Consider the following 14,806-nt stretch of genomic DNA (forward strand, 5'->3'; position numbering starts at 1 on the left):
TCTCCTGGATTACGATGGGTTGCGATGAAATACAGACCATTTTCTACTGGTTCTGGTCTCTGAAAAGCAGATTTTGATCTTAAGATCATCTTCAAATGATAGTATTTTCTTGTCATAAGCGAAAGGACAGACATTTCACGAGTAACTCTAGATGGTTTACGATGAAAACTTTCCGCTGTACAAAGTTCCCCTAAGTGAAAGGATACATTTTCCATCTATCTGTCGATACTATTAAGTCAAATACAAAATCAATCCCTAGAAACAGGTGATTTAATGTACTTGTCTGCATTAAGGATCCTACTGGTCTTATTTCACTTATACCTAAAATATAACGATCTAAATGGAGTTCTACTATCTAGGAAAACCCTTTATCTAACTGTTATCAGTATCTTACACACCTTAAGCTCTTCTTTGAGCTATAAATTCTCCTTTCACTCACCTGTTCGACATTTTGCTTCTGCAAACGTGAACCAAAACCCAATTTCTTATACGCTGGAGTATGGCCAGCTGCTTGGGTGTTGAATGTTGGCTCCAAAGTGGCTTCCGGCAGCTTCTGGTAGTGCTGCAGTAGGATGGATGGGGACGTACCCTTGGAACGCATATTCAGTTCGTTGGTGCCACACGATTGTGGCTGCGGCTGTTGCTGTGTGGGAGAGGACTTGACCTGTACGGCCTCATAGAACTCGCCGTCGCCGTGGCTCCGATAGCTCCCCTGGAGGCAGCTGAAGCCTCCCCAATCCGAAGAAGTCTGTAGATTTGAGTACAGGGGAGTATTGCTGGAGTTTTCCGTTGGGGATGATGCTGCTGCGGCGGACTTTCCACCACTCTGGTGGCACTTGAGATGGTCGTAGCCGTTGAGGAGTTCACTTTTGATGAACTTTTCGATGAACTGGCTTGGCGATTTGCCGCTCAGGTGCGAGAAGAACTTGCCTCCAGTGTCGCTGAGGCTGCTGGTGGATCTGCGATGCTGAGTGGCAGCTGCGGCCCCCTTCTTATGGGGCAGACTGTTGCTCTTTGAGGGTTCTGCTGTCGCTTGATGATCTGCTGCGGCTGGTGCGGGTTGTAGTCCATAGATTTGGGAGCTGCTCAGCAAACCAAACATATTGATTGGGGCAAGGATCTGTGGGCTGTCGGGGTTCCTGCTGGTTCCTGCTACTGGGCGTGCGGCAGTGACTGCTTCACGGCCATGTCTTTTTGTTTTTTAGAGAGCGCTGAAACGTAGAGAGAAACAAGATATGAAATATTATTTGATGTTCGGAGAAAGATGGAAATAATCATAAAACAAAATATTATGCAAATGGCTTGCAATTATTCCTACACGTAATCCCAAGCAATTTCTTTTGTAGAAACTAGTTACACATTCAATCTGTGAGATGCACACGTAACCTGTCAGATACATTCATTCGTCTGCATATTCGTAATCATTTCAACAATTAAACCGCATCGTACGAGTATCATGTCTCGAATGATTAGACGATCAACGATTTTGCAATCCATTAAGTTGTCACAGACATTTTTCACTCATGTTTATTTCTCTTTATTTATTTCTTTTTTCTTTTGTAATTTTACTTGTGGCAATGTTTGATTATTTGGGATTTGATTATGATGGGAATTTCGACACTAAAAAGTGGATTTAATGGAATATAACAAGGGGAAAAGTGGGAATTACGATATATCTAAGTATATTAGAGGAAGAGAAAACAAGAATATTATATAATCAATGGAATACATGCATTTAAGCCGGAAATTGATTTATTTATAATATATTCAGGAGATAAATTCAGGACTAGGCTATTGGGACCCCAAAAGGTTCTTTCTGAGCTTAGTTTGACCTACAGAAAGGTCAGAAAGATAAAGTTAAGGGTCAACAAACCCCAGAAGGCAACTACCTCACACCATTAAATATTCTGCGAGACTTCTTCGACCTAATTCATAGACAAATAGAAGCACTTATCCCCTGCCCTGCCTTCCTAGATCCCCAAATATATAGAAAAAATTCTATAATATCTAACAAAACATCATTCATTAACAAATTTGATATTTTATGGCTTCCTAATACATTTCCCCACTTGAGTGTCGCCCCATTGCACGTCTTGTAACCTTCCATTTGGACATTAAACGATTATAAATACAAACAGAAACACAAACGAACATTTTCCGCTGACAGATTGAGCCATCAATATGACTTATGTGTTGCCATTGCTCTGACGTATGTTTTGGAGCTTCGGTTCCACACATCGTTGAATTTTTGATTTGCTTTTTTTATGGTCCCTAATTAAATTTACGAGCCAGCCAGCCATCGATACGTCGATCGATTTTTAGGCTGCATTTTCGGTTTTTCTCTTATCTTCGGGCGAGTGGAGGGCGCATGGTGGTGTCCCCCTTTTGTTGTCGCCTTTTTTCCACATTAATTTACAACAATAGCTCAATAGTCGTCGAAAGAGAGCTACATTTCAAAGGGATTATTTCATATATTATATGATTTCTCCTACAACTTGAGTAAGATGGGGCGGGGGGGTTCTCTTGGGGGCAGCGGAGCAGACCACTCTGTCGACCTCGTTACGCTACAGAAAAAACAGAAACTTTTTTGCTTGCTTTATGGACTGTAAAGTGGTTAAAAATGCTTTAAAATGGCTAAAAAAACATGGTTAAAAATGGCAATTAAAAAGGAAAACCAACGCAAACAGCAAAACAACGAAAAAAAATGAATGCAGCAACAAAATGAAGTCGAAGTCAAAGCTATTTAGCTTTAGCTTTTCCTACCGTTTTCATTTGATTTTCATTTGTTTCTCTGCGTTTTCTGCGCGTGCTTGAAACTAATTAAAGCAACAAAGAGCCTCCTCATTCATGGCTGATGATGATGATGCAGCAGCAGTGCAATCCGCATAAAGAAAATTTCAATTCAAACACAAACCAAAACACACATAAGGCATTTCCAAATTAAGTTAAAAGTTAAAGCCATAATCATGCCACAAGTAGAAAAACCATAACAACAGCAGCAGCACTCTTTCCTTTTCTCTCTCTCACTCTGTTGTTGGGAAAGTTTGTTGGGAAATTCATAGATGCATTCATTGGAGAGACTTATGAATATCATCGTACTACACTCAATTAGGGATTGGATCTGATGTCTAGACAGAGTTTGTGATCATCCAAATATGTGCTTTGACATAAGACATAATTGATATAGGACTGTCCCCATAAGAAATTTGATCTATTTTATTATAGGTAAATAATATAAGAATCTTCTGCAGGTAATTTATAGTTTATCTGATTCAAAAAACTATATAGAACTCTTCTCCCAGTAATTGAGAGATTATCGGATAGATAAAACCTAAGAATATGCATATAAGGTGCTTAGAAAAACTCTTTTCTCTTTAGAAATTTATTCATTTTATTATAGGAAAATAATATAGGTTCTTCTCTGCCGTTGTAATTAATCGATTTTATAATTTGAGACACTCCCTCCATTCGAGTATCTGAGAAGTTTTCTGATAATAAAAAAATGTTCAAGAAATGTATTTTGAAAATGATATTTAGTAGGCGTCTCCTCTATGTAAATAGTTCTGTTTATGATAGAGTTATGATACTATAGAACTTGTAGGCCCACTGGAATGTTTTTTTATTGCCAAAACATATAAAAATGACCAAGAACCTTTAATAAAAGTGTTTTGGAAATGAAATAGGACCGTTCCCTATTTATTCTATGGCATTTTATGATAAGCAGATGATAAAAGAGTAATTTAGAGTCTTGTAAAGGTCAAAACACACCAAACACCACACGAATCTGAATAAATTATTTAGTTAAAAAAAAAATGTTATCCTTTGTTATGATGTACCCAAAATTTCGGAGTTTTTATAGTTACCCAAAGTTATAAAGACCCTTGTGAGCCTTTTTCCATTCATGCTTAAATATAAAAACATAATTTTTGATTGTTTTAGTACTTAGTCTTTCAACAACAACAAATTCTTTCAACATTTTATTCAAAACAAAAATGATTAAACCCTTAAAAAAAGGCTTTTCAGCTGAACTTTTAATTAAAAACAAGGTTTTTCCATCAAACGTATACAAAAACTTTGTTTTTCATGGTTTTCGCATTCGTCTACCCAACATCCAGATTTAAATCCCACAAAACTCTATACTAAATCAAAAATTGCCATCAAAGACATCGATTTTGTTCGTTCAGCCTATTCTAATTATCCATCAATTGATTGGCAAATCCATAAACCAATTATCTTAAACGAGAAATCAGAGCCAGAGACAGAGAAAAGATCGGAGACGGCTTTTGTGTGGACATGTGTCCATTTGTTAGCCCCTTTTATGCTGTTTGTTGGCCATCTAATCATTTGTCTAACTAGATTTTACCATATTCGCTTTATAAATATTTCATATCGACTCGGTATCGATCGTTACTCGTTCCTCTCCGTTCAAGATTTATTATAAATTCGAATCTCCCCAGTCCAGGCCAGCCAATGGAACCGAACGATCGCTGCTCCACTCCGATCTCTGGCTCCGATGACAGAGCTCTAGCTCTGAAACAGTCTAAGCCCCGGCCTAGAGACTAAACAAATTTGTCTTAATTGGCCAAGACGAATTGCTGTTGCTGCCTTTTTAGGCTCGAAACGGGGCTCGGACCAGGTCCGCCTTACCCGGCCAGTGGGCCCACCCCGAGAGTCGCCTCTGGCATTGGAAAATATTGGAAAAAATGCCTTTGCTTTGAAATATTAAAATCTCGTTAATGCCGCAGATCTCTTGGATTAACTAAAATAAATAGAGGGAAAGGTAGCGCCCACTAGGGAACGCCTCTCTGCCACCCATCCCATCCATAAGCCCAAACATTTGTCGCAGATTTAATTTCCGGAGAGGAATGGGCATACGAACAGGTACAGGTACAGGCCCTACCTTCCACCTTTTGTTCCCTTGATCCTCGACTGCCGCTGCTGCTGTCATCTCCTGCTGTTTTTGCGGATAAAAAGTGTCTCTAAAGGTCTCTAGCCGGAGGCTAGGGATCCTTGGGAGAGTGAAATATGTGGCTAATCTATCAAATTGTTTGTGTTTTTAGTTGGTCAGGGTATTCCGGGAATGGTTTCTAAGGGGGAAAAACTAAAGAAGATCTCAGATAAATAGGTATAGCTGTTACGGGTGTAGATCTTTCTTTTAAATCAAGTTTCTGCGATCTTAAATAAATAAAAGTGAAAGAAGGTTTTCTCGATCTGGAATGATTTTTATATCCAAAGAGCTCTTCTATGCAGACCAAAGCGGATTCTTTAAAGACTATAGTCCAAGAAGTACAAGTTATAAGACTTTTAAATAAATTTATATTTAAGTCAATGTAAATTATATTTAATTGTAATATTTTTATATTTTAAAACCGTATTTATTTCAAAAATGACCGTGTTTCTTTTTACTAAGTATGTGATTATTCTAAGTGTATGAGAATGGCAGTAGACACATATATCTTTGCTGATAAAGGAGTGGATTTACCTTTATTGATATTTTTATTCTTAAAGAAGAATATTTACCTGATCGTCAGTGATCTTTCAGCTAAATAAATACCTTATTCTCATCAGGAAATAATTCGAATTCAAAGTTCTATGATAGATATAACTATTTGGCAGCAAATCTTTATTTAAAGCAAGTCGCTACGATCTGGAGTAAAGACATATTTAGGGAAAACTTTAAGAATGTTTCCCTAATTTACAATTCAATTTCTGAAACCCTTTAGACCTCCTCTGATTCATCAATAAATATAAACTAAAACATTTAATGGATGGACCTGTACCTGGCCGCAATTCCAAATGCTAATCCCACATGGCCACCTACACGACCCGTAGAGTGCACCCGCATCTATCGATTGCCTCCAGCTGTGCATTGGATACAAAAAAGAGGGAAAAAAGTGAAAGGAGAAGGCTAATCTGTGGAACAGGGTCTCGTCTCGTCTCGTTTCGTCTCGTCTCGCGTCTTTGGTGTGACACTTTGTCGCCCTTTAGGGACGTGCCATTGCCTCAACAGCTTGGACTTAAGACATGCCACACGGGGGGCAGAGGCAGGAGGCAGAACCTGTGGAACTGTTACAATTTTCTAGCCAAAAATCGCTCGCCTTGGGTGGTGTCTCTCTCAGAATAGATATGGATATGGATTCTTGACAGGTTCAAAGTGTGTGGAAATTAATCAAAAAGTAAAGAAAAGCCGAGAGAAAAGGAAAGCTATGCGGAGGAGGGATCATAGAACAAAGGCACACCGCACCGAACCGGGGCATTGCATAAATACGAGCATGCCTTGGGAAAAGGACATTCCACTGATAACAGTCGAAGGAAGGGAACCATCGCTACCTGTGAAAAGATGTGACCTTTGCGATCTACTGCTCTACAGAGTGGAATTGTACGATCTATAGGAAACCTTCTTTTAATGCAGTTCTTTTCATGGGATCTACCTGTACAATTTCCGATAAAGAATCTCCGGTTTCCACTGTGGCATCTTCAAGGTTCCTCGGGACTGGTGTGTGCGTTGGACATTAATTAGTGGCCCATTGAGGTGGAATTTGACATATTCCCTCAATGAAATCCTAGTCCAAGAATGTAAACGACTTCTCAGATCAAACGATCAGCGAATGTAAACGATCTCAAACAACAATCTTAATGAGGGAACCAGAACTATCGTAGAGGAACCCTCCTCGAACAAAAGGGAACCAAACATCTATGCGGGAGTCGGAGGTGGTTGAAAAAGAGAAAGAACTGTCCATAGAAAATGATGCAATGAACCAACGGTAAATGTTATGGAAATGGGTCAAAACTCTGTAGATGGTCAATTAAATTGTCAGCTTTTCAAGAATTCCATCGATCTTTTTCTTTTTTTTCTGGTGTGTGGAAGGGGGGCGTTGACAAATGATCTCCCCCAACATTTGACCTGATTTTTGGAGCAGAGCAGTACATAGACTGAGAGCGGGAGGGCAGAGCATGAGAATGACTGTCCAGTGACAGGGCTCCCACCAAAGGAAGCAAAACATTGGAAAGCCGAAGTGTAGATGCCCTGGAATTTATAGAAAACATGAAATCTCATGGAAGAAACTACCTTTTCCAGTGATTGTTTCTCTATCATACAAGATACAAGAACAGATCTAGAATTACAGTATCGATACTTTATGGAATCATAGATCATTTATCCCATAATACCCTCTTTATCGAAGGGTATATGAAAAACAATGCAACCCAAGAAACACTTGGAAAAATGACTTATTTTTTTCTAGAGTTTTTCCACCTTCATTCCATCATCTTGCATAACGGTATATGACGCTTGACCGCTGACTGATTTTTACCAGAAAATCAGTTGAAAGAAAGCAAAGCGTCATAAAACTCTGGAGTGGAGGGCAGTGTTGTGCCCCTAATAAAAGAAGGAAGTCGTGTTGCATGCAGCTCAAGATATGAGAAATGAAGTGCGTTCGTACGGATCGGTGACACGTGCAGAGGGCGCACACCTCAAGAGAGAGAGAAAGAGAGATGGCAGGGGCATAAAACTATTGACAATACCTTTGGCAAAACCTCGGGTAAAGTGTGAATGTGATTGCTAAACTACCTGTCACTCTGCAGTAGACTCCCTCCCAGGTAGTCGGCTCTTTCGGGTCGGGGGTCTCTCCCTCCAAACACCCAAACACTCGAACGCCATTCAAATTACTTTCATTCAATCTGTGAATGTTTTGCACTGGGTTTCCTCTTTCTTTTCGCTGTTCGCTTTCGTGATTGATTAGCGAAAGAGTCGTCACAGAGTCGTAGAGTTTCAGGTTTGACGCGTGTTTGACAAATGTCTTTGCTGGATAGTTTTCGAGGTATTGTATGGTGTTGTAGTGCTGTAAGCTCTCGTGTTACCTTGCTCACTTCCGCGTATTTGGGGGGCTTCAACTTTGACTGCCACTGAAGCAGGGAATGGTTAGAAATAAATGGTATTGAATGGAGGCAGGTTCTCTTTAGTCATTGGAAAGCGATAACAAATTAAAGTTTCAGATCTCTGTAGCTCCTTCTTTTGGGCGGGAAATCTTATATAATTTGTCATCTATCGTAATGCCTGGCACCCCCTGGGGGTGTATGCTAAAAATAGGATTTTTCATTGAATTTGATTAGGCTGGATTTTTAGCAGGGGTTCTACTCAAGAACGTAGAAAAATTTAAAGCAGCGGTAGGTCATTCTCAATCATTCTCTTGTGCGACCGAGGCTGGCATCATTAGGGAAGAATGGGAGCAGTTGGGGGCAAGGAATGGCCACTGAAGGGTCCATTATAGAAGGAGTTCCATTAAAGAACCAAGAGTGATTGAAAGTAATGAAAAATCCCATGTTCTTTCTTTGAATTCATGCCACAACTGAAAATTGTATGCCACTCGTATATCTTCCTTAATGTTCCAAAAACAATCTCTGTAGCTACCTCTCTCTCTCTCTCTCTCTCTCTCTCTCTCTCTCCCTCTTATTTGTACTATATCTAGCCGGAACTGTTGTGGCTGTCCGCTAAGTAGAGATTTTACTGCCGTTTCCGTTCGTTATGTAAACGTTTTTTTACTGCAAAAAATCAGTTACCAAATCCCTGCCTCTTTGCCATTAAAGTGTGGTCTTTTTTTTAGGAGGTCAGCCAACTGTAAGTAAGCTTTGATTCTAGCCAGCATACATTCTACCTTCCACATTTCATATAACATATATGTGTACTATATACATATATAAATACAACATCATGGTGAATCGGTTTATGCCTTTTTTCCTTTGCTCTCTGCAAGAGCTCTCCTCTCTAATTGGATTAGAAGAAAGGGCGAACCGAACCGACAGAAACCCCCCAAAACAAAATGCGCGTAATGCCCGTTGCTCTGCTGTGCCTCTGTGGATTCCACCATCGTTGCTGTTCTTTTGCTTTAATTTAATTAAAAGGTCAATAAACCCTTGAACGAAACCCTTTTTTTTTTATGAAGAGCTTCGCTCTCAAGCGCTGAATGGATTTTTTGTTAATCATTTTACAATTAGTTGGGGGATTGAAAGGCAGAATGTTGTAGATCAAGTTTTTCGCATACTGCTGAGAGGCAGTATTCCATCCCCCCAATCATGTGGATATTTTTTGATTATAGACGCCTTTCAAGAGGGCTATACACTTTTGAAAGGGTGCTAGAACTTTAGGAAGAACATTACTTGGTTGTTCCTTTTTAATGTTGCTTTCTCTTTTAATTAAAGTATTTTCTCCGTATATCTTAGTATTTTAAATTAGTCTACAACTAAAATATTATTCTATTAATCACTAAGATTAATATTTCCATACAAGTATTTTCTTCATTTTTCTGGTATTTCAAAAGTATTTCTAAATGGAAGATCTAATGGAGTCCTTCTTATTAAACAATCCACTAAGTTTTCTCATTCAATTAACGATATTTAATGGATTTTTTTTTTACTATTTTAAAATAATCTATATTAAAATATCCACAAAGATTCAGTGGAATGAATGGCTTTTGATCTCAAAATTTATCCATAACAGAAGATTTGTAGGAACCATTTCTTACAGAAAGATTATTTTGTTATCCCGAACAGATATTTTGCCGTATTTTAAAGATATTTAAAGCAGAATTTGCTATGATTTTGGAATTATTTAGTGAAACGTTTAAAGAAAAGAGTGGAACCATAATCCATGTCTTTCAAAAGAACAATTTCCTGCAGCAAGGCTTTTTGAAACTATGGATGGTATTGAATATCTCAATACGATTTTTCTGTATCATTTTATTAGAGACTTTTATTTGGCACGTTTTCTTCTAAAGAACTTTTTCCTCTATCCGAAAAAGTGTATCCAAATCTTCGTTCTCTACGCATTCAGTCTCTTCAGCGGTCTCTTGTTTCTACTTTTTGTTTCTCTAAATTTAATTTGCATGTTTAAAAATCATTAATTTGCTTGCCATTAAAAACAATTTTCTAGCTGGCGAAATTTTTGTGTTACGCCGCTGCCGCCGTGTGCTGCTGGAACGTTGTTTATTTCGGTTTTCTGTCTGGTGTTTGGTGTTTTAGCAACAAATTAGCCAAAAAACGTAGCTGAAACTTGGCTAAAACTTGGCTCGAAGTTATTTGCATTTTTGTCTGCTGTTTTCTTCTTTCCATTGGTTAGTTTTTGTTGTTTTGGTTGGCTTTTAATGCAACTAACGGTACGTAAAATTGGTGAAATCTTTCTCGGAACCGAGTTTTATTTTTATTTTAGTTTTACTTCGATGCACATTTTACTTTCGTTTTTGTTGCTGTAAATTTTCTAGCGGGTTGTCAAAGTAAATTAAAGATTTCTCTGTCTGTCTCTCTCTCTCTCTCTCTCTCTCTCTCTTTCTCTCTCTCTCTCTCTCTCTCTCTCTCTCTCTCTCTTTTAGGCTTTTAGAAACTTCCTCTTGACTGGAGGTTAACTGACAGTTGGCCAGTTACAGCCACAATTACAAAAGGTTTAAGGTTTATTGAACTTTCGATCGCCATTCAAAAAGCCAAAACAAAAACGTGATAAGACCCTTACGTCAGAAGTTAGTAGAAAGATTTGGCTGTAGTCAGAACGATTAGCAAACCGGTTGAACTACCATCGAGCATTTTACTCTAACTGGATTGCTGTGGAGGGAGGGAGGTCTTACGAAATGTATCTCGTGAATTGTATCTCATGCTTGCTATTTACATGGCACATGCCACTGTTTGCACTTTTTCCAAGAGGCCTGAAAAGTAGCTTGAATCTTTTAAAATACCCTCAAAGGTATTTGATTTATTTTATTTTATTTACAACTGAATTAAAAATGATTTTCCCGATTATCTTTCTTTCGAAAGAGTTCTGTATAATCATAAAGCAATCTATTGTTTATGGGATTATCAAAGGCCTTTGGAAATCGACTGTTTTTGGGTCTAATACAGGCCTTTCCATAAATTCTCAAGCTAAAACATAATTTTTAATGATCTAAAACCTCATAAAGGAGCTTCTACAAGGAACTTAAGATAGAAACTTAGGTTCCACAATCAGTTTAATTTAAGAAAACTTCTAATTTCACCACCTAAAACACATAATTTAATGGACACACTAAAAGTCTTAAAGAACTGACATCTTTTTTTATTAAAAAAGTGGAACTCTTATATTCCCAGATTCTAGGCCTTCCATACGATTGAAATTTCTTGTGAAATGAATTTTCTGCTGTCTTTTCTCGTACTTTAAAATGCCTCTGTCGGCGCTTAGTCACGATGATGACGATTTTTCAGTATTTAGTGAATGGTGTCATATACGCCATTAGGGTTTTTTTTTCTGTCTGGCATTTCTGCGGCTTCTCGCTTTGCGCATAATTTGTGGTGAAATATGGAAAGTATATTTGGCATTACAATTGCAAAAAAGACAACTGTTTGGAACGGAGGAAACGTATTACCAATCACAGCTCCTGTTCCTGGCCTAATCCCACTCTTTGCCCACGAGTTACCTTCAAAACACGAGCTTCTTTGCAGCGTTCGTTCTTTCACAAATTGCCGTCACTGAGATCTGTAATTAAAAATGAAATATCGTGGACATTAGTCGGGCTGTAGATCTGATAGATACAGGAGGGGGTAAATCTTAAAGATACTAGAGAGTGAGAGAGATAGAGGAAGCAATGCCTGGCATCCTTTAATGTGTGTGAAGAGTGTGCGGATCTTTGCGCTGTGGAGCCGTATCTGTGGGCCGTAACCAGTCTTCTAACTGAACCAATTTTAACTGTAAATGCAGTTAATTACACTCGCTTTAAAGCCGTGCAATAAATAAATATGTACTCGTACGAGTATGTGGACACAAAAAAAACTTGTCTGTTAATTAGCATCTGCCTCTCGGTAGCACTCGGATGCGCTTACAGGTATCTCGCCAGTCCAAAGCCCCTTCTCAGGGAATCAGAGAGGTGAGGGGAGGGAGTTTGCGTGAAACCTTATGTGGAAGAAAGTGCAACCTGCAACCTGGCAACCAAAGGGGGCGGAAGCCGCCGCAACTGAGACTTGGACCCCCAGAGAGGCACCCAGAGGCATTACAACTGTCGACTCGACCCTAATTTCCTCTTTAAACATGGTCCCCAGCCAAAAGCAAACGAGGCAAAAGAACCCACAAGGAATGGTTAGGGCTCGGATAACCCAATGCCACTTTTTCAAGCCATTTCATTCGCAGAGGAAAAGAACGGGGTTCCAGACCATGTTCTGGCGCACTGGCATGCGTATGCGAAGTATTTGAGCAAACAGAACCTCATACTCTTATGAAAATCAGCTACATTTAAGGGCTTCTCAGGGTGGGAAAGTAGTTTTTGAAGCTTGAACTAAAGTGTAGTCTTGGGAAAGCGAGAATATGTCTAGAAAAGATTAAAGCAGTTCTTGAAACTTGAATTGAATTAAAAGATTGAGTTTCCAGATTATATTTTTTGTGAAAGAATATTGTAGGACCATCATATAAGAGCACCTGCCGCTCCTCCTGTCCCTCTATCAAAGCCCTTGTTCCAAAGAATTCAATGAGAGAATAACACTATTTCTTTCGTAAAATTATATTAGCTACATTATCAATACTCATCAAAATTTGTTCAATTCCTACCGCCCCAACAGATCCCAAAAAAAAACTTTGACATTGAACTATTAAAAAGAATTCAATGAAAATCGCTGGAAATTACACAACTTCTGGAATGTCTGTCGACTGTTATTGGAGTTTGCTGACAAACAAAGAAACGGCAGAAATGCTGTGCCCAGCAATAAAATAAATGCATCGGGTAAATACAAAACAAATAAAAATAAATTAAAAAATCATATAAATTAAGACACGGGGAAAAGACAGGGAAAAGAGCTTCAAAAAAAAGGCGTTTAACATGTTTCTTGGATGGAAATGTATGTAAATGAATGCCAAAAGTATTTCTCCCTTTCCCCTCAACACATATATATTTTTATATACAAAATATGTAAAAAAATAATAAAAATAAATGAATTTAAATCGACAACTGCACCCACCGCAAAAATGATGATAAACAAGTTTCGTATAAGTTTTAAATTAAAATAAACACACGAAAAAACATCTGTGCACATGTGGAGCGGAGTGGAATAACAATAATGCTGTTAATAACAATAACAAAAAGAAAAAACTACAACAAAAATTAAACGAAAGTTCAGGGCCTGCCATTGTCGCTTCAACCAAAAGAAATTTCATTGAAAATGTTAAACATTCCCCCGGCTCTGGGAGAGGGTCTAAAAATACTGAAGTTCTGGCCCATTGGTGGTCGCCTTTTGTTGGGTTCTACTCCGTAGACTCATAACTGGGTTATGGATCGTAGCAATGGATACAAAGGGGGGTTCCGAACATTGACAAATGTGATCATCTGCATAGTTTCGACTTACAATAGAGCGCCAAAGAGAGGTAGATGGTCTGAAAGAATGATCTTATGTGTCTTATGAGGGAAAAATTAAATCAAAAGATCTGCTTAGGTCTTCATAAAGTAGGAATAGGGGAACTGGTAACCTAGTAAGACAAATGAGACATTCCTATGATTATGATATGATATCATGATAATTTTCAGGTTTTTTTGGTTTCTAGGAAATGTCTTTCGAGGGCTTATTCTTGTAAAAGTGTTTGTAGCTCAATTTTAAATATTATTTTAATAAAAAAAGGGCTTAAAATAGCTTTAGGGAATACTTAAGCAATTTTTGGTGGGAATTGGAAGCTATCTACCTAAAAATCATCGCAATCCGATCATTAGAAGAGAAACATGTATGGTTTTCTATGACAAACCAAAGATACCTTCCTTTAAAACTTTTCTCCACCCAAATACCCTTTAGATCTTCTACTTCTCGCACCCAAGAACCCATCCGAATGCCACGTAACCTTTACGCCAGCTTCTATCATTCTTTTGTGCCAAGTTTTTCCATCGAGCTCCAGCTCTGGCTACCTTCGTTCCACCGTTGAAGGTGAACACCTTGCGGGCACCCGCATTTCGTTTACGAGCAGTACTATTTCCGCAAAACAAAACATCAGCCAATCGACAACGCCATCGCCATTGTACTCGATGACTACCATGTTAATGTGGTTTTTATCTAAAGTATTTGGCATGCATGTTACTCGTACTGTTACCCACGGTTTGCGATATCAAATACAGCCACTGCCACCGCCACCTGGGACCCTTTTCCCGTGTGCCACAAAAACGAAGCGAAAATTAAAAATGTTATCTATGCAGCGCGTAAAAAAACAACACATTTCAAATACGTAGAGTTTTAATTGAAAATGAAGAAAAAATACCAAAACAAAACAAAAAAAAACTAAGATAAATGAGTATCAGAGGGGGTTATCCGTAAAAGCTATACCCCCCCTATGGGGAGAGAGCCTCCTTATGCAATCAGTTGTTGAATGAGAGATTCTTCTGGTCTCTTCGACTCTCCACAAAAAGACGCTCCATTCGACTCGACTCATAACTGATTAATAGCCAAAATGTTTAAACGAAATGAAAGCGAAAATAACTTTTAAATCATCGCATTAAAAAAGCAGACCTCAAAAAACACCAAAAAATACCCCCGAAAACACACCTACAACACCTTTACAAAAAGATCGACGTGTTATGGCGGAGAAAAGCCCTCAAAAACCATCCTCAAGACCACGTCTCGTGCTCTGATAATTCTTTATTTTCTTGAGAGCTGGGGATACGACGATTTTTGCTCTGCAGCTCGATGATGTAAACGGGAATTCAAATTTATGGTAATAAAAGAAATAACAGTCAGATTTAAAGTCGTGTGGAACTTAAATTCCGACTCTAAACATAAAGGTCTGCCCGTGTCTGTGGCTGTGTCTGTGCTGTGTGTGTACGAA

At 38.5% G+C, this 14,806-nt stretch overlaps 1 protein-coding gene across 4 annotated transcripts in view; it reads right to left on the reverse strand.

Moving 5' to 3' along the window:
• LOC108163032 overlaps positions 1 to 14,806 on the reverse strand; it is a 30,032-nt gene that overhangs the window by 4,408 nt on the left and 10,818 nt on the right. For 3 of the 4 annotated variants that reach the window (XM_017298080.2, XM_017298077.2, XM_017298078.2), the window contains exons 2-3: positions 11,436 to 11,494; positions 440 to 1,211 (exon numbers count right to left, since the gene is read on the reverse strand). In XM_017298080.2, the coding sequence (XP_017153569.1) occupies positions 440 to 1,102 (663 nt within the window). In that variant the 5' untranslated portion in view covers positions 1,103 to 1,211; positions 11,436 to 11,494. Of the gene's footprint in view, positions 1 to 439; positions 1,212 to 11,384; positions 11,405 to 11,435; positions 11,495 to 14,806 lie in introns of those variants that run through there. The other variant, XM_017298079.2, reaches the window with a different exon arrangement.

This window comes from Drosophila miranda, chromosome 4, assembly GCF_003369915.1.
Source record: "Drosophila miranda strain MSH22 chromosome 4, D.miranda_PacBio2.1, whole genome shotgun sequence".
In the NCBI taxonomy this organism is placed as follows: Eukaryota; Metazoa; Arthropoda; class Insecta; order Diptera; family Drosophilidae; genus Drosophila; species Drosophila miranda.